This window comes from Chinchilla lanigera, unplaced genomic scaffold (genome assembly GCF_000276665.1).
Source record: "Chinchilla lanigera isolate Chin_1 unplaced genomic scaffold, ChiLan1.0 scaffold00020, whole genome shotgun sequence".
Lineage (NCBI taxonomy): Eukaryota > Metazoa > Chordata > Mammalia > Rodentia > Chinchillidae > Chinchilla > Chinchilla lanigera.
This window is the reverse complement of record NW_004955421.1, coordinates 16325519-16353094: the sequence shown is the minus strand read 5'-3', so window position 1 is coordinate 16353094 and position 27576 is coordinate 16325519. Positions and strand designations below refer to the sequence as shown.

Genomic DNA, 27576 nt, shown 5'->3' with positions numbered 1-27576 from the left:
GGCATCCGACCCGCGGGCCCGGGCCGCGGCGCGCGCCGCCTCCTCGTGCTCGAGGAGTTCAAGACGGAGAAGAGGCTGTGCAAGATGTTCTACGCCGTCACGCTGCTCTTCCTGCTGCTCTGGGGGCCCTACGTCGTGGCCAGCTACCTGCGGGTCTTGGTGCGGCCCGGCGCCGTCTCCCAGGCCTACCTGACGGCCTCGGTGTGGCTGACCTTCGCGCAGGCCGGCATCAACCCCGTCGTGTGCTTCCTCTTCAACAGGGAGCTGAGGGACTGCTTCAGGGCGCAGTTCCCCTGCAGGCAGAGCCCCCAGACCACGCCGGCCGCCCTCCCCTGCGACTTGAAAGGCATCGGCTTGTGAAGGAGGACTCCTCCGCCTCCCAGCCTTTCCCCGCTGGCTCGGACAGTGACCTCGCTTCTGCCCCCTTTTCAATTTTCGAAGCTGCCTTCAAATGACTCTCGAAGTGGACACAACACTTGGATTGCACAGACTCCCGTTTGGGGGGCGCGGGGGGGTTCAGTGTTCCAGCTCGGTCCATCGTCCTCCACAACATCCTTCCTTCTGGACTATAGGCCCTGCAGTCTTTTTGTACTGGTACTCAATTCTTTTCTTCCATGTGTGATTTTTTTTTTTTTTAATAAAGGCTAAATTTCTTCATGCAGTTTCCTAAAGACCACGGCCAGTTTTCTATAGAAGCTATTTTTGACGAGCTCAAGTGGCATTACATGCTGCGATGGAGTAGAGGAAACTTATACTTCTTTGAGGGTCTTCTGCTGGAGCGGGACAAAGGGGCAGGGTGTTTTAGGTTCCCTCTGAACTGCCAGCTGCGGGGCCAGCTGTGTTGCACTGGTTCTTTGGGAATGTTGAGGATTTGGTTCCGTGTTGATATTAAAGTGCACACGTGGGAGTCGGTAGGAAGGCAATCATTCTTTTCAGCAGTAAGTAACAAGATTTGGTTCCTAGTTTATGCTAAGAATGTGTGCATTGGCGCATCTGCAGCCGCTGCTCTCTGTATCATATCTCGAATGGAAACATTTCTGTAAAATTATAACTTAAAAGAGTACAAAAAGTGTTTTGGTTAGTGATGGTGTGGAGAAATACAGTATTGCATGTGTTTGTATGTACTGACTGTTCTCAAGGATCGGGAGGGCTCTGAGTACTCCATCAAAGTGTTTCGGTATTTTTCTGCCAGTGAAAGGTAAAATACTTTTATGGAAACGGCTTGTGCTTTGAGAAGCCCCGTTTTATTCTGTTTTATGAACGTAACTTCCACTTTGAAGACTGTTCTGTTGTTCACGGTATAAATGAATGGTGTATAATGATAACCTACTTCTAGGAGACAAAGCATTTCTTTACAGTGTTTGCTAGGTTAAGCTGTGCTGTACTACTGATGGTTGTTTTAAATTAATATAACAGCTATAATTTTAAATATTATTTGTTAGACGTTGTAATTTGAAACTGGAAGACTACATTCTGCAAGTACTGTATAATATTTTTTGCTTAAGATGCTACATTTTTATTAATGTACCTTCCGTTTTGAGGGTTTATATCTCGATTTCTCTTTGCATTACACAAATATACCAGTATTTTCATTCTGGAGTGGTGGTTTTGTTGTTTGAGCCGGGGCCTGGGACTGTGTGTGTCTGAGCATGTTACAATGGGCTGTTGCTTCCCTTTCAGTGCATGCTTTGGGTGGTTTTATAGTTTGGAATCAGCATTTCTAACACATTTGGAGTCTTTTTAGCTTTGAAGTGCAAGCTAACAATCTGCACATCTTCTCTAAAGGGAAGAAACAGTAAATATAAAATGCTTTAAAACTTTTTGTTAAGGAACAGTAAACATGGACTGAGGCTGAAGCTCGGTTGTAGAGCACTTACTTCCCTCCCATGCTGGAGGCCCTGGTTCCATGCCTGGCACCGGAAAACAAAGCAAAGCAAAACAAACACTGCTGCCATATAAAACATGAGCAAAGTAATCATTCTGGTAAAACAGTTGAAAATGGATGCATTTCATAAATTTATTGTGCATATAGTATAGGCTATTAAAACACCCAAGAGTGATAAGTAATAAAGGGAGCAATTTATTTCTAATAAATGGGCAGCATTGTGTTATTGTTTGTGAAAGTTAATCAGTCGGTCAGACAGTCTTTTATCTGGAAAATGTATGAAGTTACCTTCTTATCTTCCTTTGTCATAAGTCCATGTAGACTCTAACATCCAGACCCACTCATCAGACACCTCAACCAACCCAAACAGGGCAGCCCCGGAAGAAAATCATCTAACCCTCCACCAGGCCAAGTGATGTGTGTTGAAAACACAAGTCACCAAATCCAAATGTTAGAATATTTAGCACGAGGTGTGGCAAAGGAACCAACGCATCATGGAAAACCTCTGAGTCACTCTGGCGTTAGGTAGCAGCTCTGCTGCCCTCGAAGCAGTTTGTTGAGCCTAGATGGCCTTGTGTTGCTGTACAGTTTTCAGAGAATAATTCAGAAACCAGAAATTCTTGAGTTTTGTAATTTATAGGAATTGGTTAAATGCTTGCCCTATCCAGAGGTCTTTTTTTTTTTTTTTTTTTTTTTAATAATACTGAGGATTGAATCCAGGGGTGCTTTTATCACTGAGGTACACTGGCACCCCTTTTTGTTTCCAATGCAGCATCTTGCCAAGTTGTTCAGGCTGCCTTCAAGTTGTGATCCTCCTGCCTCAGCTTCCTGAGTAGCTGGGATTATAGGTGGATATTAGGGCACCAGGTCAGTACAGACAGTCTTAGTAGAATGTGCTTACGGGGGAATCCAGCGTGTTACTCAGACTGCTGGAGTAAAACTTCCAGGCTTTTATTCAGACATAATTTTTAGGTAGAATGTACAACAAAATCTCAGTTTTTATTTTATATAAAAAAAATCCTGACTGAGTGTAAGAAGGCAGGAACTCCAGTGAGAGTGGCAAGAAATAACAGCTGACTGTAAGGAAAAAAGAACCAAGTGAGGCAAAGAAACAAGCTATTTGGGAGAATGCGGTATAGAAGGGAAAAGGGTTAGGGTCAGGGTTTTGGATCGATGATTCTGTTAACATGGACTTTGTTAATTATGTTCACTGGAAATCAAGGAAAGGGTAGTTCTGTCTTGAATACTCTGGTCATTGTACCAGGTCAGGTGCAGTGTACTTGGGGAACACTTCCACTGACATGCCTTGCTTACTTATTTGGGACGTTCATCCGGCACATCCCCCCACCCTGCATAAGATAAACTAGTTGTCACTATATTTGTGCATAAATCTTCATCTCTGTGTCCTAGCATGGGACTATTGGGTTCAAAATGACCATTTTTAGGTCTTTGGATATATCTTACATCAAATAGTTTTGCAGAAAGATTGACTCTTATTCAACTTTAACCTGGCATGTTCAGTTTTTAAAACTACTGCAAGCAAAGAGGAGATGCATATTGCAAACCCATAGTGATAATGATAAGCAATCTCTATTATTTAGCTTGCCCAATCTTCTTAGGTTTATCATATTGACTTCTATTGTTCCCTTTCCTTTTCTTCCTTTCCGCTTCTACCCTTTGCCCTCCCTCCCTCTTTATTTCTTGTTGGCTCTTTGTTTTTGTCTTTGCTTTTGTTTTGTGGTGGTGGTGGTACCAGGGCTTGAACCCAGGGCTTCTCCACTGAGCTACATCCCAGGCCCTTCTTGTTTTGTATTGTGAGACAGGGGCTTGCTAAGTCACTAAATTGCCCGACCTGGGCTCGATCTCATGATTCTCCCAGAGTGCTGGAATCACAGGCCTCTACCACCATGCCAGGGTATTTTTTCCTGCTGTCTCTCGGAACCTATACTTCAGCTGCTGGCAGTGAGCTGAAGAGACCGCCCTGTGCCACACCAACATGCTTTTTTTTGCATATATCGTTTCTTATGTCTAAAGTTGTTGATGCCCCCTCCCCCAACTGCACGTTAAACTCTGGCACAAAAAGGGAACTGGCCATAAAGAGGGGGGCGCCTCCTCTACAGAGAGGGGGATGGGTTATACCAGTGCTGGTCCTGTAAGAGTTTCAAGCCTTCTGACTCAGTCATTACATCTGAGCGCCATGAGTGGCCGAGTGCCTTACCAGCATTTTAAGTCGTGTGCTTGGAGGTGTCTGGGGTTAATACAATGAGGCTGACAGCAGGGTGATGTAGTGTATACCTATGACCCCAGCAGTGGGAGGCTGAGGCAGGCGGATTGCAATTCAGAACTCAGCCTAGGCAACTTAGGGATTTAGCAAGACCTTGTGTCAGAATTTAAAAAGGAGGGGAGACAAGGATGTAGCTCAGTGTGAAGGCCTGATGCTCAGTCCTCACAATTGCTAAATAAATAAATATCATAAATATTCTACTCCCTTCACTTGGCAGACATTTCACTGTGTGGGCTTGCGTCCTACCCCGTACCGGCACCCTTTGACTGTGGGAGTAAGGAGAAGTACAAAAACAAAACAAAAACCTTGCTCTGAGTCTCAAGGGTTCTTTCTGCTTTTTTATCAATAGGGACAAAACTTTTGGGATCTAACTCGGTCCATAAGGAGCGCTCTTCCCCTCCTTCTTTGTTCCTTATGAGAAGTTCTTGAGTGAAGATGTGATACAGCAGCTATCTTAAAACCACTGAGACCAACGCTGTCAATACAGTGAAGAGAAGAGAACAGAAAAAGTTGAGACACCTGTTTCAGTATTTTGGATCTCTAACCAGCGAGCCCACCTCACATCTCTAGGCTGTTGGTTTTGAATTAAATACTACTATTGTTTCTACCACTAACATCAAGGAAGCCTGGTATTCCAAGGGACAAGCAGTTACAACCCCATTTAAGCCTGCCTTATTCCCTCCCTCTTCCCTTTGATCAGTACACTTGTCATCCTGGAGCTGTGTTCACAAATGTAAGTAAGTTAAACACTTCATTCACATTTTCCAGATTGTTCTGCCTGCTGCTAATTATCCTGACTCTAGAAAAATAATGAACTAGATTTGACACTACTTATCATTGATTTGTAGGCAGTTTTATGGAAACTGTACTTTATAATACCTTTTCAATCAGTGTATAATTAAACTTTTTGATGTCAGAAATCTGATTATAGGACCTTGGAAAATTACCTGAATGGATCCGTCTGACCAATGGATCCCACAAAAAGCACTTGTGCTGGGCAGCGTGGAAGGACATGGAGAATGAGGTGTGGTTTTCTTGCTAACATGTCAGCCAGCTAATTGGGGGAACTTGGCAAAAAAAAGCACCCAGAACCATAAAGCAAGGCAGAGCAAAGCAGATGTCAGGAGGGGGTGTAGATGGAGCACGTAGGATAACAAGATCAGACATCATAATGAGCTGTCTGGAAAGAGCCTTGGACATTCTATCTCTGGTTACCCAATTGAGGGGAAAAGGGAAAACCAGAGGACTGGAACCAAAATTGTCCCAGCTCCATCTTTTCCTCCTCCTGAGTTCTTCATTTTTTTCTGACTCCTCTAGTTTCTACCCACTCTGGAATTGGTTTTAAAAATACATTTCTCTAAGTGAAATAAGACTACATGCTTCTCTCTTCAAAGTGCTCTGTCCCAATTCTATCCAAATGTTCTAGTGCCAGTAAGGAATGTGATCATTTTAACGGAGGGAATTTGTTACATAAAATCTTGCTGTGAGGAGAGCACTTAAAGACTCCTGATTGGTACTGTCAGAAATGAGCAGAAACCAAACAGGTAACTCTCAAAAGGACCACTTCACCCACCTCCCAAAGAACAGGGGGATGGCAGATCCATGCCACCAGAAAAAGGCATTCTGTGCTTTTGTTTAAAGAAAAGGAGGCAGAAGGAAGGGAGGTTTAGTAGGTACCCAACCAAGCCTGTATCCTGGTAAGTAAACAGCCTGAAATATATATCTGAAAGCCTAAAGCTTATGAATCACACAGAAATGCAAAAACCTTTAAGTTGAAATGGCAAGGCATACATGCAACAATCTTATTTCGCAGTAACATTAAGGAGACAGGTAAATTAAAGCTATTACAATTTGGCTTCTAAGAGGAATAATTTAGTCATTTAAATTTTAAGTTTTTAGTAGCCAGCCTATGACAGGTGGAGAACGTGTAAACTGTTGTAAAAGTGTGTATTTTAACATCTTCCTAGGACATCTATATTACCTGGATTATGCTAGTGTGTGTGGTTGCTTCCTAGTATGAAAATCTTTTTTTTTTTTTCTGCCAAGAAATGATATCTGAGAGGCACACACTGTTTCTTGGTTAGACCTTGGAAAGAACAGTAAGTGGTTTTATTTTCTGAAAGATACAGATGTGTTGTAATTTGAAAGGGCCTTTAAAATTATTTAGGTTTCAGTGCCAACCTAAAATTCTCATTAAAAAATTCTATAGCAATCAGTAAATTTAAAATGTGCAATACGACAAAAATTTCCTTGTCTTTTTCATGGCCATATGCATTTGCCCCCTTTTATTTCCCATGTATTCTGTGAATATTGAGTCATGTGCCTGGCAACATGTTAGGCATAAAGAGAAAGAAATGAATCCCTCACAGGTACTCATGCTGCGGTAACACAGAGAGTGTAAGCGTACAGTGCGTAATATTTTATATTCACAGTCACGATCAGTTTAATTTGCATATCTATCTTGAGGAATTATGGGATACTCAGAGCTATTTCTAGAATTGGATTTGCATAATTATTCTAATTCTTTATGAGTATGGTGACATGTGGTCTGACAAAGGACTTTTTAAAAAACATTTGTAGGTTACTTTATAAGTTTTATAAAGATATTAGAGTTAAATACCTTTAGTTTTATATTTAATAACCTGTCTCTATTGAAAGGAACACAATTATACAAAGCCATAATTAGTCTCCTGTTAATGGCATATTACTTCACTTTCACTATTATTCCCTGAAAGTTTGTCATTCAAAGTTTATTCCTTTTTCTTTTCCTTTTTAACACTTTTTAGCAAAGCTAAGATTCATTTAAATAGGAAATTCATAGTTGTAATGGGCCTCAGTGACTTTTCTTAACCCATGTAAGAGACACCTTTCAGAGTTTGGACATGAAGTTAGTTACTCTCCTTTCCTTGGTGTCGGGAATATGAATGCTGCCTTGACCAAAATCTGTAAGAACAAGGTGTGATAGAAAGAATACAGTGATTGTTTATTTTTTTCAAATGCCATTAATCTCTCTCAAAATACTCTGCTTTACTTAGAATACACTTATCCCTCACTCTTGCCATTTTCTGAAGCAGTTCTGGAAGTCCTCCTTTGTATCTTTAGTTGTACGCTTATAGCTGTCTCAATGTCCTGAATGAATTCAAAACATTTACCTTTCATGATCATTTTGACTTTGGGGAAGAGCCAGAAGTTGCATGGTGCCAGATCCAGTGAATAAGATTAAGGAGGATGCACTGTAATGTTTTTTACAAGCTTGCCTTTATGGCGGATGGCACTTGGTAGTGGTAGCCACCCTGTTTTTTTTTTTTTTTTTGGTTTTTCTCCGGTACCGGGAACCGAACACACGACCTTGTGCTTGCCAGGCAGGCTAAATCCCCAGCCCTCTGCCACCCTGTTTTTGATAACACCTTGTAAAGACACTTAAGAAAGAGGACTTCAGGACTGCTTGGGAAAATGGCAACAATGATGGGGCAAGTGTGCTCAAAGCAAAGGGGAATATTTTCAGAGGGATTAATGGCAATGTGTCTTCTACTGTAATCATTTATTAAAATTTAAGCATTCACTCTATTTCGATCACATCACAAAAGTGTAACTGGTCCTGAGGATTCTACCTGTTTGGTTACCAGGTTCTTGCTTTGATATTGTTTCAGGACTGTTGTAAGGAGGAAACCCCTTTCTGACATTTGAATACTGACAGCTCTCCTCCCCTCTTCCCTGAACCTGCACCTGAGCGAGCCGACCCCAGCAGGGACCACAACATAAGCTAAAACCAATCTCATGACCTTGCTACCGCTAACAGGGCAGCAGGGGGAATAAAGCACAAGTGCACAAGCGCCTCCCTGGAAAGCGCTAAGTCCTGAGTTTGATTCTTGGTACTGCCATCTGGGCTAACTTTTCTGCTTGGATAGCACCAGAAAATCCCATTAAACCCTAACATACCCTCCTGAAGTCTGTCCTGTTGTCAGTCCCAACATCTAAACCAATTTTGAATTGGTGGTAGGTTGATCTTGCCCTCTGTAGAGCAGACAGTAGAAAAGATGACAAAGACATTAAAACAAAACAAAAACAAAAATGGAGCAGAAAATTAACAAAATGATAAACTTTTGTAAGAATTATTTCTTTTACTGATTATGGTAAAGGTGGAAGCGCTTTAACAAGGAGGTCCAAAGCGAGACTGACTTGCTTGTTTCTTCCTGGTTGAGACTGACAGCTTCTGGAGGTCATCTAGGGACCCGGCTGGTGGGTCAGCTCTACCATTTTCTCCAAAGCTCTTCACTGTCTGGATCCAAAGCCACATTCATGGTCCCATTTCCTCACTGGAGAGGAAGTGAACTGCAATTTTCTTTTAACTAAATTAGACAGATCACATCTGCTTACATTCCATCACCAAGAATTTAAGTCACACTGCCAAACCTAGGCAGCTGTTAAATGCAGTGTCTGGCTGTCTAGGCAGGGGCCATGTGCTGGGCTAAACCCACAGAGAGGGAGGATGAAAAAAAAGAGGGAGAAGTGGGAAGGAGCTGGAGGAGAGAGCATATGAGGATGAATGAATGAAGATGAGAATCAGTGAATTGTGGAAGATAACTAGAGTCTACCAGTCTTTTCTTCCATTCTGGGACCTTCCCTTTCTTCATCAAATCCAAGAAAACTGATAAAAAAAAAAAAAAGTAACACTTGCTGTGCAGAGGACTAATAGTTACAGACATTTCACTCCCCATAAACAAATCACAGCATCATATTTCACAATATCCTAAGTCTCCTATGCTGAGAAGAAAAATACTACCTTTTAAAATGTGGTGCAGGATCAAGTATGCATTCATGCACACATTCTGGGCTAGAAATATTTTGTTTCTTCATTCAGAGGTCCAGCTTGAGATTTCTAGGGTAAATGTTTAGGGATATAGGCTGATTAATAAAAGGAAGTTGGCCACATCTGGACACATCAGCACAGCCACCACAAAGAGGGACTGGGCTGACATTATTCGTAACATTCAAGCATGTACCTGTCTTTCCCATATGGAGTAGTGCTGTTGCTTGGCCATGATTGGGGCCCGGTGGTTCATATGCTGGGAGTGTGGAGGGCAGGGCTGGAAGGTGGTGTGGGACCTTTAAGAGATGGAGCATGATGGGAAATAATTAGGGGATTAGGAGTGATGCCCGTGGGGAAGAACAGAGGTTAGTTTTAACCAGAGGGTTGTCATAAAAGAGCAATGCCCTGTCTTCCTACGTGACCGCTCTTCTTCTCGCCTTTGTGCTGTCGGCCATGGTATGACACAGCCAGGGGGCCTCATCAGAGCTGGTGCCATGCTGCCTGTTTGAACTTTCAGCCTCTGAAACTGTGGTCTCGGGTATTTTGTTACAGTCATGGAAAATGGACTCACGCAGAGAAAGACTAGCAGACTTTGTCAAGAAGGCACTAAATTGATTTGGTTCAAGGCAATACAGAGGTCGTGGAGGTGGGATGGGGGTGCAGGGAGGGGGCAAAGTTGACACTGAGATGGTAGTGAGAGAAGAAACTGGATGACAGATGCACAAGACTTCCTTCCATGATTAAATAAAAAACTTTTACATCTAAAACGTCCAAGTAAAAAGTTTTATTCTGCTTTATTTTTAAGAGGGAGCCAGATATAGTCATTCCAGTCTTAATCTTGTCTACAAGGAAACTCAATTTGGGAAAATTTTCAACAGCTATTCAAAATAACTTAATAAAATACAGTTATCCCCAGTTTTTCTTGCAAAGCTTTTGAGTTTCACAATAAAAACTGCTTTCCACACATTTCTCACATTTTAATGAAGATGATAAAAATTTGGATTTAAACAATGTGCAAATTTACTTTGAAGTGCAATCTAAATATCTGAAATTATTAATCTATAATTGAATTTGTTAGCACCCTTTGCCTTAAGCTTTAAAGAGCAGCTTATACAAATTTATTCCTTAAAATGCAGTCAACTCTGGACCTGTCCTCAAACTGATATTTCTTTGACTGAATATGTAACTTGTATCAAATGCTTACCTTTTTGCTACTTTGGATGCAAAATATTTCATTTTTATTGCTTTTGCAAAAATTTAACTTTTAAAATATTATTTTACCTTTTGAATATGAAATAAAAATATATCATTACATAACATCAAGCAGACACAAAACAGCTTTAGACCAAACCAGTGGTTCTCCAAGGGGACGAATTTCAAGATATCTGCAATGTCTAGAGGTACTGTTGTCCCAATGAGAGGTATGACTGGTATCTAGTAGGCTAGTAGCCAGGGGTGCTGCTAAACATCCTATAATGCATGTTAGCATCTTTCACAATACCAAACTACATTGCCCAGAAAGTTAGTGGTGTCAAGGTTAAGAAGCCCTGGACAAACGTGAGAGCATGCCTGGAAATGTTCACCACAATGATATCTCCACAAAGCAGGCAATCATTGTACCTTGCTGGTACAACTGTGTGCGGGGGCATTCCAGATGTCATGATGACATTCTTGGGTGGGCACAAGGCGCCCAGTTGGTAGGCACATGGATTAACCTGTGCATTTTGTCACCTGGTATGCCACCATTCCCTAAGTACTTGCTTTTCATCTTTGATGGATGCATTTCATTGAAATGCTTAGTAGTCTGATTTATTCTGTTAGTATGAGATGCAATATTGGACCTCAGAGCATTCAGATATTTAGAGACCAGTAGAATAGGATGAAATCCTGAGTTACCAGGGAAAAGGGCTAGAGGAGGGAATATCTATATATTCTATACATAGGGGAGTCTATATATAATTATATATAATATACATTATAGTTATATATATTCTATATATAGGGAATATCTATATAGGGGAGCTCAGAGGCTGAGTCACCTGAAAGGTGTCCCTAAAGAACACAAGAAGTCTAAGAGAGCTGAGAGCTCATAGAAGAGCCAGGGGCCAGCTGGGTGGGAGCCCGGCCTGCCTCCTTAACCTAACTCTAGGGAGCTATGCACAGAATCTTCACATGAGCTACACTAACTGCCACTGTACCTCTGCAGTCTGTGAGCTTCCCTCTAATATAGCAGAAAATAATTTATACTGAGGACCACAGGGATTGTTGAGGGTGGTATGAAAAGACAAAGACTTTTAGCTACTGCTTTCTCTTTTTAAAAAATAGAATTTATTTTTATTTATTTGTTTATTTATTCATTTTTTTTGAGACAAGGTCTTGCTCTGCAGTTCAGGCTGGCCTTGAACTCACTTTGTAGCCCAGGCTGGCCTCAAACTTGCAGTGATCCTTCTACCTCAGCCTCCCGAGTGCTGGGATTACAGGCATGTGCCACCATGTCTGGCTTGCTTTCACTTCTAATTTAACTAGAAAGGTATCTCATGAAATAGTGTCACAGTTAGCAGGTGCCTTTCCATAAAAATGAAATCTTTTATTTTTGTTTAGTGTACCTTAGAATTAATGAAGAAGCTTTAAAAACAACCTCAACACCAAGACCCAGTCAAGTTGAACTGGGATCTCTGAGCCGGTGGATGATGGAAAAATACAAATGAGAACAGCATGTTAATGGCATTTCTCACTTTGAAAAATCTGACATATATTTTAGTGGAAGGTAATAAAGTTCACGTAAAGTTCATACTGTTAAAGGCTGTCATCTCTAGGATATATTAAAAATGCTGAGAGATCTGTAGATCTGTTTTACAACATGGTGACAATAGTTAATATTATATACTTGAAAATCACTGAGAACAGATGTTAAGTGTTCTCACAACAAAACAAAGTAGGTGAAGTAATGCATATGCTAATTAGCTCCACTTAGCCATTCCACAATGTATACATACACATTTAAAAACATCATATTGTGTACCATAAATACATACAATTTTTACTTGCCAAATAAAATGTTTAAAAATACTGGAAGCAATACGATATTCTTTAAGGCAAAAGGAAGTAATAAGAATGAACAAATTAGGGAGAGAATCAGAGAGTGAGTCAAATTCTGAGGATATTATCTGAAATACATGGCAACATGAAAAGAAATCATGACAGATTGCCTGTGAATCTTACAGTGATCTTCACTAGATATCAAAACCATCCTGCTTTAAAACTAAAATAGCCCCCAACTTAATCACTCATAAAACAAAGCTGGAAAAGAATGGGATAGGATTTCTGATATCAGAGCAAGTAAAGAGGAAAACTGGTTTAGATCTCCGATCTATCACTGGACTGACTTTGTAAGGCTCTACCAAAAGAGCCCCATTGAAATGCTGGACGGGTGAAGGCTTTCAGTGAGACTGAAGGGTTTGTGAGGAAACAGTTTAGGCATAAACTTTCCTAATGTAAAAAAATGTTTTTAATAAAATGATAAAAGCTAGAAGTGACAGTATACATGAAAATCAGTGTTGGCGGGAGCTGGGGATTTAGCTTGGTGGCAAAGAGCCTGCCTGGCAAGCACAAGGTCATGAGTTCGATTCCTGGTACCAGAAGAAAAGACAAAAAACAAAACAAAACAAAACAAAAGTCAGTGTTGGCAAAGAAATCCAGCGTTCTACTTGAGTGATCATTAGTATCTGGCACAAGGTCTACTTCTATCTTACAGTGGGTAGAATTCATTCACTATGTTTTAATCAAAATATACCATGAACTTTGTTTTTCCTGTGGAAAATCCTACTTGCCTTACCTTGTAGAAAATGATCTATGAATTCCCAATACTAATGCAGGAACATCCTAGGAACTGGAAGACGCAGCACCACAGCCCTTATAGTCTTTGTATAGTTTGCATAACATGATCTTTAAAAAACCTCCAAGAGCTTTACAGGATTTTTAAACAATTACTTGAAAGGTGTCATTTATGATAGCAAATTAAAAACTAATCTCCAAATAGAATGGTACACTAAAAATAATAAAAACAGTAACCGGGGGAAGGTAGCAAATGATAAAACTCTGCTCTCATTCGGGGGCACCAAGCGAGCCAGCACACTTCTTAATTTTCCACATAGACTGCATGCTCATTCTCTTGGCTTTACACACAGTCTACCCATTTAGATACAAATTTTTAAAAAATGAATTGGTATATGTAAAAGCAAAATTGTGTATGAGTTGGTTATGTTTTTAACTTTGGTGGAAACAGATGATTGACCCAAATAAGTTCTCACCACTTATGAAAAGGATGTCCTATGTGAAAACAAATTTAGTGGAATTGCTAGAGTGCTTGTTCCTTTACCCATAATTCCACTTGTGGAAGTCAAGCCTTTTCAGCAAACATAGGGAAGAATGTTTCTTGGACACAAACTAAACTAAATAAAAAATACTACTTCTCTGACAAACTATGGTAATTAGTGCAGCAAGATCCCATACGTTTATGGGACATGTTAGCCCAAGGGGTAAAAGCCCACACAACGGGCAATTGTAAACCCTGGCTGGGTAAATATCTATAAATGGACATTTTTTCAGTGGGAGGAACACTGGGTGGGTTAGCACGGCCCAAGTTTAGTCAGTTAAACTCATTTCATATGTTGTTTATTTGTGACGTTAAACCAGTTTACAATACTTGGTGGGTTTTCAAGGCCAGTCTCTGTATTGACATTGCCATATGATTAGCACCTAGCACCCTGCCTTCTCATGCAAGACACACTCCGTCACTGTCTGCTTTTTCAATACAGCAAAAGGCCATGAGCCCATTCCTGACTACAGTCACTTCTACATGTCATAATTTTCTTTCATGGTCCAAGCTGCATTGATGTACACATTGTTTATTTCTTTTGGATTACCTTAAAATTCAGGCAAACACAACTTTTCTGGATGTAACATAGAAATGCACATAGTGTTAGGCCTATTTTACTGACTTGAGAGTCTCCACCCATTTTGGGATGTGGCCTATATAGAAATCTGCTTGTAATAAAAACTGATGACAACCATGACAAAAATAAGAATATAATATTAAAATAAATCAAATGATATACAGTACTGTCATTATTCTGATACAGAATTTTTACATAGCAATAATGATACAGCTACAAATGGCAAGATATCAGGCAATCCATTATGATAGACCTTTAGGTTACAAATAAAGTTTAAATTATAACTTAATATCGATTTAAAAATGATGACTAGTGTTATGCCAGATTAAACTCAATATTTCCTCCACAAGTGACATTTTTTAGAATATCTCTAACAGGAGAATTTAAAACAAACCTTATGAGAAAGAAAAGAAAAGAAAAAAAAATTTCACTGGAAAAAATGTCTTTTGTTTAAACAAAACCCCAAATCTGGAAATCTGGACTAAGATAATTTGGATTTTCATCCCTTCTGTCCTCAAGAGCAGAACTGAAGTCCCCTGGGCTAGACAAGTGAAGGAAAATTCTAGAAGCTCTCCCAACCTGCTGTGCATAACAGGAGTTAGGAACATTCAGTTCAACTACATCCTCTTGTCACAAGTACCAGGCGAATAGGTCAGTTTGAACCAGGGATTCTCCCAGCAGACTACAGGATCCAGTCCTTCCTCTCTAAAATGCTAAAAGGCAGGGAGGGAAAAATAAGAGAAAAAAGGTGAGCGCTTCACAATTCATGGAGGACTAAGAGACAAGAGACACAAGGTATGTGTGTCTCTCTGTGGGGCAGGGACAGGAGGGGTAGGAAGAAAAAATGTCTCCGTAACAAAATGTCAATTCTTATTCTCCTCATTTTTGCAGAAGTGGGTGAGCTATTGGCATTAAAAAAAGCCAAACCAAACCAAAATATAAACAAGGAAATGAGAACCAGTTCCATAATGCTTTGCACTTTACATTTCTATCCAAAATTAAAATTCCCTTTCAATAGAAAAAAAAAGTCATTTAAAAATCAAAGATAAAAACGTCACTTGGAAAGTGGAGGGAAGCAGGAGTCTTTCTTTCTGGCGTGTTTTTATCTGGCACAATCACAAGTTCAGACTTTACAGACATCATGTGGCTGTTCACATTTAAAGTTTCTACTCAGAAGTGATTACTTTCGGGCTAAACAAATAAACTGCTTAAATGAAGTCCGTAAGCAGGCCAGGCCTGGCATACAAGGACATGTGTGATGCATTCTCCGCCCAAAATACGGAACCTAAAGGAAAAAGAAAACAGAGTCAGACCAGGCAAAGCTTAAGAACCAAACCAAACCATTGCATAGGTATCATTTTGCGAACAACTCATGCGTACTGAGTGTTTGCTTCTTAGACACGGTGCTCAGAACTTTTCATAGGTCATCTTGTAGAGATGGCAAATAGTTTCATTGTCCTTGCTTTATAGGTGACAGACTGAGGCACAAGCTGTCCAAGATCACAATATCTAGAACTGGAAGCTTGGCAGGCAGTGGACTGGGGAGAACACACTTTCTGCCTTTTACTTTTTCTCCTTTCATTTTTTTTTATAGCTTCCTGCTACTGAAGCTTCTTAGGAAGAGCCCAGGACTGCTGGCATATCCACATCCATACAATAAGCAAACAGAAATTCACAATAAATAAATAATATATAAGTTCACACATTTGCATACAGATACTGGGTGTCAAAATGCTGAGGTTAAATTTTTTTTTTTTTTTGTGACAGAGTCTCAATATGCAGTTCAGGCTAGCTTTGAACTCACTATGTAGCCCAGGCTGGCCTCAAACTTGATGCCATCCTCCTGCCTCAGCCTCCAAGTCCTGGAATTATAGGCATGTGCCACCACACCTGGCTGGGTAAATTTTTTTTTAAAGGAACACTATGGAGGGATGTAAGTTCAATTCACAGAAGTGGAACTCCACAGGCCGTGACCCATCAGGAATAGGCTTATTTCACTCCAAAAGTCCCCTAAGATCTCAGCCTATGTCACCAGTGAGGATGGATGAAGAGGGTCCACCAGTGACCTCACAGTAGTTCCTTGTGTCAGTGGCAAGTGGAGTACACTCAAAACTATGCACGCTTTAAGAGTAAAGTGAGCGGAAATCATTTTCCTTTCCCTAGAACTAGGGCCTTTTCGAGTATCTGCCAGTCTTGCAAGCCGTGTGGACAAAGTGCAACACCAGGCCTGGAGACAGTGACAACCAGTGACGCAAGATGGCAAATAGCTCCGATTCAGGGCAACGTGAAGGGGGTGAGCTACTGGAGACCCATGTGTCTGGGACCCTTCCATCACTTAACACGGCAAAGAAATGTATTGCTCCTTTGACCAAATGCCAATACTATATGTGATATCAGTCTAATGTATTTCCTGTTCTAGTCCACCAAAAGAGGCTGCCCCACACCAAGGATCTGTGCTTAAGAGAAAATGAGATCATCTTCCAGATGCCTTCAAAAGAGATTTTATATAAAAAGGCCATTTTCAGACAGTGGCAGAACCATTCTAACCTTACTATTGTGTGAAGCTGATAGGATGGACCCAACTCTATGGTAGTCCAATAAGATAAAGGCCAATAATCTGAGTGTATCTTTTAGTGGTACCACGCTTGCAGTCTTCTTACCTCCTTTTTCCTTTTTCTTCTCTTCCTCTTTCTTCGTTCCTGCCTTCCATTTCCAAAATGGTTCTGGAAGGGTCAGGGAGATGATTGAGATCAATAAACACAAAGGGAAGCAACAGGAAGGCAGGGTGTGGTGTGGTCAATGGGCATAGCAAGGAATACCTGTGCTACCCTAGTGTCTTTGCCTTTCTGACACATCGTAACTGCCAAGGGTCTAACCACAGTGTCTACATACAGTCACGGTGCCCATCTGGTCAGTGGAGACTGATGCTCAGAATGGTTCTGTCACTGTGTGAGTCCAAGAGTATGCTAAGGGCTGGCTCATTTGCTGCTACCAAGAATACAGCAGAAGAAGTGGCTGCTTCTAGATTGGCTTGGACAATTACGAGGGGATATCGTGAGAACTGGTAGTCACAATTGACCTTTACAATCTCTTCTGACTCTGAGGCCTTGAGAATTTCCCTTTCACCAAGTTTAAAACTTTTGCATGCACAACTGCTTCTTAATCAGGGACAATTTTGCCCACAGGGAACACTTGGCAAGATCCAGAGACACGGGTTTGTCACAAGTAGGGTATTATTCAAGTCAAGTGACTAGCGGCTAGAAATGTTACTAAACATCCTAAATGTCCCCGAGAAGAAAAAATGATCTAGCCCAAAATGTCAATGGTGCTGGAGTTAAGAAAACTGACAAGAAGCAATGGTACCCAAGAAAAATGAGCCCCAAGTAAGTGAAAGGTGATGAGCATGGCAAACTATTAGAAATGGAACCCATCGATATGTTCATTTCTTTCGCTCACTCAATAGACAGTACCCAGTGCTGTGTACATATTGGTTCTTATAGTAGGTGGTGAGGTACAGTGATGAGGCAAAGAGGAAAAGCCCCTGACCAGCATGGGGCTGCCATGTTAATGATGAAAGACAGAACTAGGAAGACAGGCAGCTGCTCCTCAATACCCTTGTGGTGTTCACAGACCTGCATGCATCAGAGCACTGTGACCATCTCTGGGTGGTGAGCACCCTGCAGGCAGTAGAAAGGGAAAATCACCACCACTCCTCAAATGTCCTGCATCAGGTCTCACCAGGCATTGAGAATAGACATCACCCCAAAACTGCAAGCCGGGTTTATCCCCTGCTCCCCCGCACCCCACAAGACTAGAGAAGCAGCTGACTCTGGAGTGAAGTAACACGCCTGAGGCCTACCAGCTAGAAACTCAAAGTGCTTGCAGTTTCTGAGTCCTATATTGTCCCAGGCCGTCCTCTCTTCTGAATTACCACTGAGCCCTGACTCTAGGAGCTCTGAAGAGAGGGCTGTGGCTGTTTCATTTATGAGCATTCGGCACTTAGGCTGGCACATGAAGGACTCTCAAGAACGTATTTGTGAAATGATTGTCGCCTCTACCCCATGCTTCGTGCATAGAATATAAATTCTTCCCTGAACACAAACCAATGCTCGCTTCCAGTCCCCTGTCCGCACACACGCAGTACCAAGCAGGCTCAGTGTGATTCAGCAACCAAATCCACAGATGGAGTCACTGCAAAGTCAGGGAGGCTGCAGCCCTTCATTTGCACAGACCCCTTTTGAGCCCAGCAGGGGCCCTTGAATGTGTTCACAAAGCTGTGTGTTCCTGTGGAACTTTGTAAAATATCTTTGAATTCTGTGTCTAAGGGCACCGAGACTGTACAAGCATCAGTCTGGAGCTGCCTCCACTGACCTTCCTGCAAGGATCAGACTTCACTGCGGGTCTTTTTACAATGGATGATGCCCTTTCAAAAGAAAACTCACTCAAACCCAGGTTCTTTTTTCAGGATCCAGTCTGTACATATTCCTCCATCCTCACCACCTTTCTTAGCCTTGCTAGGCTGGGGCAATTTCCCTCCTCCACTTGTATCTGAGAGCTCCTAATGACAGAGCTTGTTTTTTGGCACTGTGTACTCAGTAGATCCTTACCCATTTTGTCGCCAGCCAGTTTGAGTTTTGTTATGTGTAAGATGTAAATCACAAATGGGCAAGCTCTTGAGCTATTCATGATCATCATCATTGCTACCCACCCTCTTCTTTAGGCCCTCTAAAGGGAAAGTCCCCATACGGAGCTCCCAAAATGTTACCAAGTAGCTGAGGGTTCTTGGTCAATTGGTACAGAAATCACAAATTGGTGAAGTGTAGCTGTTCTAGTGTTAACTGCCCTAAGCTCTGAAGGGGAGCCATCAGCTCTTAGGGCTGGAGGCCTTCCTTGCTGGTCAGAGCCAGCAGCTGTCAGCAGGCCTTGGGAACTCTTCAGGCCAATAGAGATGATGGCACCTAGAAGTTCTCTACAGCTCTTTACCAGTCTCTGCTGCTAGCTATTTACAGTGTTACCAGCTCAGGCTGGTTAGTACCGGTAGCCCTTTGGTGTCAATAGCTCTTAGTGTACCACTTTAGCATGCTCTACTTGAGACAGAAATCCTGAGCAGGCAAAATGCCATCAGAGCGGCAATGTTACGACATGTGGCACCAACAGAGCAACAGCACACAGGCTGAACCCACTAAGAGTGTGGGGAGTCTGCTTACATAGGATAAAAGGTGGGCTCATACATGCAATTAGTGTCAGACTTTCTAACTGGTTATGGGTAGGGGAGGCCCCCCCTCCACGCTCTGCCCTCATAGAAGGCTGCAGAGGGATGGAATCATCCGGAAAGGCTGCAGGGCAGAGTCATCTGGGATAGATCCATGTTCAAAGCCCACTGCAGCCAAAGCAAACATCTCCTGGAGTAGCTGTGGGGTACCTAAGGTGGAGAGGCTGGCAGTAAGGCATTTGGGGCAGGTGTGGAAGAAAAAAATCAAAAGTGTCTTCTGGGGAGAGTGAGGGCTCCTGTGATGGAACTGTTCTGCATCTTGATAATGTCAGTGCCAACATCATGTTTGTGATATTGGATCATAGCTTGGCAGGATGCTATTGTTTAGGGAAATTGGGTAAAGGGTATGTAAAACCAACGTTGGGAACACCTGTGTAGACTAAAGCATATTGATGTTTAGTGAATCTCTCTGATTGGAACCTGTAACCCGAGCTAGGATGCTACCCTAAGAGATCCATGTAGGCGGTGGCTCCTGACATCTGTGACAGGAAGAAATGAGGACATGAGTGTATTGTGCTTTCCTCTACCCATCATTCATGAAATCTTTTAGTTATACTGATTATAGTTTGTACTTATGAAGTTATCAAAAGTTTTTAAAAATTTATATCTGAAATTATATTTATAGTGTTTTGTAACAGGCTCACTTTAAAATGGAAATCCCTAATAATTTCTGAAAATCTTCTATTTTTTTTTTTCTTTTTGAGAACCCTATCTAAAAAAAGAAAAGAAAGAAAAAGTGTTGGTAATCTGGGGGCAAAATGTCACTGCGAGTTCATTGTTAAAGCCAGCCCTGTCACTTCAGAGGAAATAAAAGCAGAAAAATAAACACAAAGTTCTTTTGAAATGTTTGGGTGTTATTTTTGGGGGGTTTGGGGTTCTTTTTTGTTTGTTTTTCCCTTTTTTATGGAGCCTGTCTTATTTTTAAAGCCTTTACCAAACAGAGCCCAGTAAGCCTATCAAGGGTCAGTCTTGTAGGTCCTGGGGTAGCATCCACCGGCCCAGAGGAAGGACACGATCTTGTGTTCCTGTCTCGGGGGGTGGCGCGGGGGAGGCAGAGATTCCTGTCTCAGCCTCCTCTGCTGCCTGCCCCCGCAACAAATGCACACAGACCGAGCTCCCCTGCCCTGGGCCCTGTTTCCCAGCTGCTCCCCTCCTCTTTGTCTCCTTTCTAAAGGAAGATAAAGATCCCCTTCAAGGCCTTTTCAGCCCCTTCAGAAAAGAAAAAGATGTAAGTTTTAATGTAAAGTTAAAAAAAGAAAATTGATGCTAAAAATGTTTATATCGAGTCAGGGTGTAGTGCAGTGGCGTACCACTTGCCTAACATGAGCAAGGCCTGTGTTCAATCCCACACTCAGAAACATAGAGCAAATTAAAAACAAGATTTAGAGAAACACAGCTGTTTGAATTTCAAAAGAGAAGATAAAATAACAGGCAATAAAAATTAAAATATTAATAATATCAATTAGAGCAGTGTAGAAAATTTGACATATCACCTTGTCTTTTAATACTTTTTTTATCACTTAGTTTTGTTATGAAAACCAAAAATCTCTTTAAAAATTACAATTATTAATAGAAATTAGAATATCTGTTTTATAAACAGAAAGCATTTCCTGTAGACATGACTCAGAAAGTTATTCATTAACTGTTAAGAAATTGCTAAAAATGAATACCATAAAACTATTATTTGTTTAAAATGTGTTTGGAAAATATGTTCTTTTTAGAAGGAAAAAATATTTCTTTGTAGACACAGACTTTATTCTACTTTGCATTATCAAATATAAAGTTAAAACTATACAATTATAAAATGGTAGCAACTATAAACCCTACAAATCAATTGATGCACCTGTAATAAAAGGGTAAAATGACCTTATTGGCTATCAGTCCCCACCTATAGCTTTCAGTTTCACTCAGCAGACACTGTTTATTTTACTCAAATAGATTTTGAAGGCTAACAACTGAACCAAACCAAAATGAAGGGTCAGGCATGGTGGCACACACCTGTAATCCCAGCACATGGGAGGCTGAAGCAGGAGGATCACCATGAATTAGAGACCGACCTGGGCTACTTAGTGAGTTCAAGGATAGTCTGAACTACATGGTGATGCCTTATTTCAAAAACCAAAAAAAATCCAAAATGAAACAAACAATTTTCTAGAGTGTCTCCATTTTATCCATCTATTAAGAAACAATTAAACATGGGGCTGGGAATTTAGCTCAGCGGCACAGGGCCTGCCTGGCAAGCACAAGGTTGTGAATTTGATTCCCGGTACTGGAAAAAAAAAAAAAAAAAGAAAAAGAAAAAACAATTAAATTTGAGTAGAATTAAATGCTGTACCATGATGTTTACCAGGATATATTTATGAAAAACTTTTTTGTTGATTTATTTTGAGGAGACCATACATACGAGATAATCTAGAAGAAACCAGATTTTTAAAAAAAGAAAATATTAATTTCATCTGTAACAAGTAACAACTGTAGGACTTACTTTTAAAACAGGTCACCAGAACGACCTTTGAAAATGTACTTCCAAAAGTGAAAAGAAAAAAAAAAAAAAGTAGAAAAACTGATGAAATTGAGTTCTAGAAATACATTTCAAGTAGATATCTAAATGGAAGCAACTTAAAATGTGAAAAACCTTATCTTTTAGAGCATCTGTTATTTTGATACTTATTCTTACTATGAAAACCATTATCTGTTTTAAATATTTTATTACTGGACCCTTATTTAAATTAAAAAAAAACCTGTAGAGATAGGTGTAGGCTTAGGGAGAGACGACTGACTTTGTTTACTTTTAGAAGTGACACTGCACTAAAGCTGAATTTGAAGCTGTTGAGGAACCAGGGAAATATTCCATTCTCTTTCAAACATCTCAGATTTGGAAAACTCATCCAGACCATCAGAGGGCACAGACAGATCCCCACTGCAGACTGTTAGCACTAATCCCAATGAATGTCTAGCCCATTATCCATACACACCAGTTTTGGCTAATTAGACTAATTTAAAAATGTTCAAAGTAACCAGATACTTCCCTCCACAGAGACAGAGGAGCACAGGGACAGGACCACATGGACAATGGCGTGTCAGAAAGAAGGGAAGGTTAGCACATTCCTGTGGGACCTCAACTTGTTCCCAGCCCCCTTAGAGGTGTAATGCAGCCGTATATAGTAAGCGACAAAATCTATATGCCTAATCCACAGGCTTGTGGTGAGTATTCAGTCAGCACACACAACAGTTAGAACAGAGCATTTGGCCCAGCGTAGCACTTAAGAAGTGGGAGGTATTAACAGGAAAAGAGATCCACAGTTGTGTCGCTCTTTATTTGCTGTTCAAGCAAATAATACTAGACTTCAGCATCTAGAGCATGCGAAGTTACACTAGCGCTGTATAAAATGACACAATTCCTGAAGGAGAAGGGGAAGAGTGGCTTTTCAAACGCCAAAGGGGACTTGCATCCAGAGAGCTGACAGCAGTGCCAAAGGCAGCTGGGCAGCTGTATCTACTTGTGGGGAGTTTGGCATGGAGAGTGACAACTCATGCTTTAGAACCTTGCCTGTCTTCAAATGCCCAAGAATAAAAGGCGCATATCATGTTTTAACATGGCTGTACAGTCTTGCATGGTAAAACCGCAGGAAGAATAGTTTGAATGTAACAGGAAGCATTTCACAAGGCAACCACAGAAAAGCCAACAGCTAATTTAGTCTTCAGATGGGCTGGGTCAACTGGAATCCGTATTCCTGCCCACAGAGCTTCACCTCTGCCCACAGCTCACAGTTTGCTTAATCATGTTTCTTCCAAGAAGGGCAAAATATTAAGTGATACCTGGGACTGTGGATTAGAAGAAAGATGTCTAGTTCTATTACAACAGTAAATGCTAAATCACATGCGGATAAGATAAAGTAGAAGGCGGAATTCTGTTGGATTTGATAATATACAACCAGAGTATACAGTATGCAGACAGAACACCAAAGAGAGATCGAGTTCTGCCTCCAGCTAGCTGCCTGGCCTGGTCTTCATCTCAATTTCCCTGGACCACAGTTCAAAGACAAGTACACCGAGGAGGTGAGAGTCAGAGACAGGCACTGCAACCTGGCACCCCTAAGGGATGTGCTGATGCTGTACTGTAATCCACAAGTTTTCAATCTGTGGGGCAAGAACTCACCTTCCAGCAGCTCCATACACTTCACTGTTCCCTTCTGCCTCCCTCCACTCCCCTCCTGATGAACGCAAACCTGCCAGCCCCACAGGTGAGCCTGTGTGCACCCTGGGGACACAACCTCTAAAGCCCTGTCCAAACCAACCCTGAAGTCCTATGGTCATGCCATCAGTGTCAGTAACTTTCCCAAAATGTTACTTAGGTCACTATGAGATTTGGCCTCTATATAATCAAGTAAACTGGAAAATTAAATCTCATTAATCTCTCCAGTCATGAACCATGTAGCCAACTAGCACAGAGACAAAATATAGAAATTTGAGGTTAAGATGTAAGAGTAATGGAATTATTGGTGATTTTTTCAGAAAACAAAGCACAAGTTTTATTTCTGTTTTGTCAGCAGGTCTAACACAAATGAAGTCTTTTCAGAAACTTCTATACTTTGATTTCTGCAAAGAAACACATTAGAAATGTGATATATATACATATTTTTTCCTAAATAATTTCTACTCCTATTCATCCATTAGAAGTTATTTTGACAAAATGTTTCTAATCACACAGGAACATCCACTGTTGTCTCCCCTGACTTTAAAATTCAGGGACACTACCCCAGGTTTCAAGTCATACAGGCCCTGCTTGGAGTTAAGGTACAGCAGCATAAAAGAATTACCATGAATACAAATATATATATATACTAACTTTCCGAGTCTGTGGATGGCAGCTGTCTCCCACTTTACCCAGAGGTGTGCAAATCCTTATGCTTTTAACCCAGATACTAACAGCACAGCACATGCCTCTGCCACACTGGAGGTCCTTGTCGCAGGCCTGAAATGCAATAAATAAACATAAATATAGACAGTGGGAAAGATACAGGCTGGGGAAATCTAAAATTAGCAGTGAAAATGCTCTTTCAATACCCCATGCTATGATTTTAATAATCATGTATATATACAAAAGGAACTATATGTTTCATCTACTTGTACATAGCTCTACTAAAATCTGACCAGAATAGATTTTTCCAGTTTTTAAAAAATGGACTACATAATAGGTCCTACATTATGAAAATCATAAACACAAGATTTTTAAAAACAGAAATCAGCTTTTCCTAGTGCTTTATGGCTGAATTGGCTTAGAGTTTGAAGAACCAGTCTATATTAGTCTTACACTATATATGGCCATTAGGAACTACATAAATCGAATCACAAGATTTTATGACTATTAACTGCAGAATACATTGGGCCTAATGTTAAAAAGAGATTTAAATGGTCTCTCAATCTGGCATAAAACACTCTCGACCCATAAAGGCACTGATGTAAATTTTAGAAGTGCTCATTTTCCCTTTCAAATATTTGCATTTTGGTTCATGAGATTTGATGTTTCTCACACCGCTAACTTGATTTTCACCATTTCTTCTTTAAAAAAAAGAAATTTCATTGGTTGAGAATGGACAGATCAAGACTTGACTCTTATGCTATTCTTGTTTCAGGTGAATAAGTTGTAAAATGGAAATTACTGGCTTACGTTGTACATATGTTATATTACAAAATCAGCCTAGCTATCCCATAACATTCACAGATTGATAAATTTAAGTAACAACTGCACATATTAACAGTAATTACTCAAACTACCTGCTCCCAATATAAAATCGGTAAATACCTGTAATCAGAGAATCAACTACGGAGGAATTTCCAGTCTACTGAAGAGAAATAATGGAGCTTAAATTTATTTGCATAAAAATGGATCTGAAGAACTATTTTTCTTTCCTAGAACTAACAAAAAGTGGGACACTATCATGTGCAATAATTGTTTTGCTAGGGATAAAGTAAAAGCCCCTGTACTATATATATGAGATGCTAAAAGGCCTATAATTTAGGCGCACATTTAAATGTACATTTGCAGGAAACAACTACAACAGTTCAGTCTTCCAAAGAACTCAGTCTTGGGGATAGCCATAGTGTCTCAAAACATAACAATATGGGATTATTCTTAGTAGTACTGTGTTGGAGCTTTTTACATCCACCATTAGATTTTTTTCCCCCATCTATTTAAAATAAATATGTGGCTAAAACGACCATTTTGCTTTGTGTGGTTTGATTATATAGAAGAACAACCAACCATTTCCATTTTCCTGTTTTTATCTGCATGCTAGAAAACATATATATATATATATATATATATATATATATATATATATCCATCACATTCCATAGATGGGATGTCCAGTTAACAATCTCTTCCAATATAATTTTAACAAAGTTGTATGGACATATAAATCAATTTCAAAATACCTATGTATTACTAAAAAAAGTAAATACTTAAGCTGGAAGTTTCAGCCAATATTTTACTTTGGCAGATGCCTAATATCCACCAGCTCTTTTTATAAGACCATCAAAAATCCAGCCAAAATCCTTTAAAATTCAATCAATCACTTGGATATTTAACATCCTATATATATCCAGATAAGTCATTGAAATTTTCATTTGAATCCAGATGGTTCCTGTCAAGGAGACATAACTACATTTTATTGCCATGTGGCTTTACAGAAAGCTTTTAAAATAATTCTTTTTTGCAACACTGAGTTACAACAACAGCAGCACACACAACTACATCATAAACCTGGTGCAAACCTCTTCAATAGACATACAATGTGCTAAAATTTCACTTTGCAACAAAGAGCTTCAGTTCTGGGAGAATTTACAAAGAATTGCTGAAGTTTATATAATTTTAATTAGACAGTTGTTTCCTAATGCCCTTCATCCTTAACCCATGGCAGACCTATTCAAATAGCGTTTTCCTGTGAATGGAACAAAAAGATACTTATATTGCAAAAGGAACCTTGGGCTCAGAGGATTAGGAGACATTTAAAATGAGCCAGCAGGGGAAGAGGGAAACAAACTCAACCATGTTACAATTCTCATGTTTTAGAAAGACCTGCAGAAACTTTTGTCCAACCACATGGACTATTGACAAAGTTATACAAATAATTAAAAAAAATCTAATAAGTACCACAAGTTCATAACTAAATACCTATTGGATGTAATCAAACACTGTCACAGCACACGGGCTTCAAAATGTTATCAGCCTACTAATACAGAGGCAACAGAGCTTTATTTTCTCATGACAGTGAATTCCCTTTTAATCATATGCTATTGCTTATCTATGTCTCGTTTTAAATACATATATCCATTTTATTTAAGCCTGATAATATATATTCTGATAGTTGAAGTAATTTAATAAAACAAATGAATTTAATGAAGTGAAATACTTTAACACTTAAAGAGTAAAACAGTTAAACAACGGGCAAGTCGTGGAGATTTTGCATAATTGATGTCAACTAGGCTAGACTTTCATTTTGTACTGTAAACTCATTCTTCAGATACACACAAAGAAAACTCTTGGCTGTGGGAGGGAACTGAAGTAGGAGCTACATCCAAAAAACGACGAAGACGTCTTAAATTTAAAGAGGGTCTACTTGGCGGCCTCCTCCGTCATTATGCCCTGGAGGTGTTTTATCGGGGACCAGAAATGGAAAACTTTTACAGGAAGGACTTCGAGAGTCTGAAGGAAAGCAAGAAAAACTCCGGAACCCGGTGGGAAGTGCTCACAATTGCTTTTCAGAGCGCACATATGGCCTTGGCCGAAGCTATTTCAAAGGGTTTCTGCTGGGGACGTAAGGGGTGGGGGGCGCAAACTCCGTGAATCTAGGATTAAGACCCGAGGGACTTGGGATATTCGTCTTGCTTGCTTGCATTTCAGGGAGGGGTAGTCAATTTTGAAAGGTTCGTGGGTGGAGCGCCTTGAAAAATACCTGAAAAGACTGTGAACGAAACTTCCTTCACCTAGCCAAACAGCCCGCACCGAGGCGCGAGGTCGTGGGGTTCTGGGGAGAAGTGGAAGGCGGTGGTTGACACTCGTTATCTTTTCTCCAGTGTCTCCGGCCGCTAGCAGTTTTTGCAGACAGCACTTTCCCAAGTGAACCAAAGGGGGGCTCAGACAGGTGTCCCCTGCCCCTGGCGGCCCTCCCCATTCCCCTGCGTGCACCCCCGTCCCGAGCCCCGCGGGCGAATGCTGGTGCGCGCGGGCGCCGACAGGTGCGCCCGGGCTCTTACCCCGGTGATCACCGCGGCGTCCCCGGCCGAGGGTGAGAGCCACAGCGGCAGCAGGAGCAGCAGCAGGAGCAGGAGCGGGAGCGGGAGCGGGGCGCAGCGCCGGCTTCTCAT

The 27576-nt window shown here is 40.8% G+C and overlaps 2 protein-coding genes and 1 long non-coding RNA gene across 4 annotated transcripts; 1 reads left to right on the top strand and 2 right to left on the bottom strand.

The window, feature by feature from the left end:
* Gpr27 (G protein-coupled receptor 27) lies at positions 1-452 on the top strand (the record flags this gene model as incomplete). The annotated part of the gene is given in 1 exon segment (XM_013513673.1): positions 1-452. A coding segment is annotated over 1 exon segment (360 nt), but the record flags the coding sequence as incomplete, so codon positions are not given.
* Positions 453-8318: 7866 nt separating this feature from the next.
* On the bottom strand, positions 8319-9340 carry LOC106148422. Its single transcript, XR_001233844.1, has 3 exons — positions 9173-9340; positions 8953-9048; positions 8319-8817 (listed from the first exon to the last, which is right to left on the bottom strand). It is a non-coding gene; the product is annotated as an uncharacterized LOC106148422 (long non-coding RNA).
* Positions 9341-13636: 4296 nt separating this feature from the next.
* Positions 13637-27576, bottom strand: Prok2 (prokineticin 2). 2 transcript variants are annotated; one of them, XM_005383770.2, is made up of 4 exons: positions 27466-27576; positions 24056-24181; positions 16595-16657; positions 13637-15219 (listed from the first exon to the last, which is right to left on the bottom strand). In XM_005383770.2, exons 1-4 carry the CDS (start codon positions 27574-27576, stop codon positions 15115-15117), a joined length of 405 nt encoding a protein of 134 aa, XP_005383827.1. In that variant the 3' UTR covers positions 13637-15114. The 2 variants fall into 2 exon arrangements, with proteins under 2 accessions (XP_005383827.1, XP_005383828.1); XM_005383771.2 differs by lacking the exon at positions 16595-16657.

Coding starts and splice junctions, on each gene's coding strand:
- Prok2 (XM_005383770.2), bottom strand. CDS start 27,576: ATGAGAAGCCGGCGCTGCGCCCCGCTCCCGCTCCCGCTCCTGCTCCTG. Junction 24,182..27,465: donor ACGCCGCGGTGATCACCGGG/GTAAGAGCCCGG, acceptor ATTGCATTTCAG/GCCTGCGACAAGGACCTCCA. Junction 15,220..16,594: donor GAAGAAAAAGGAAAAAGGAG/GTAAGAAGACTG, acceptor TTTTTCCTTTAG/GTTCCGTATTTTGGGCGGAG.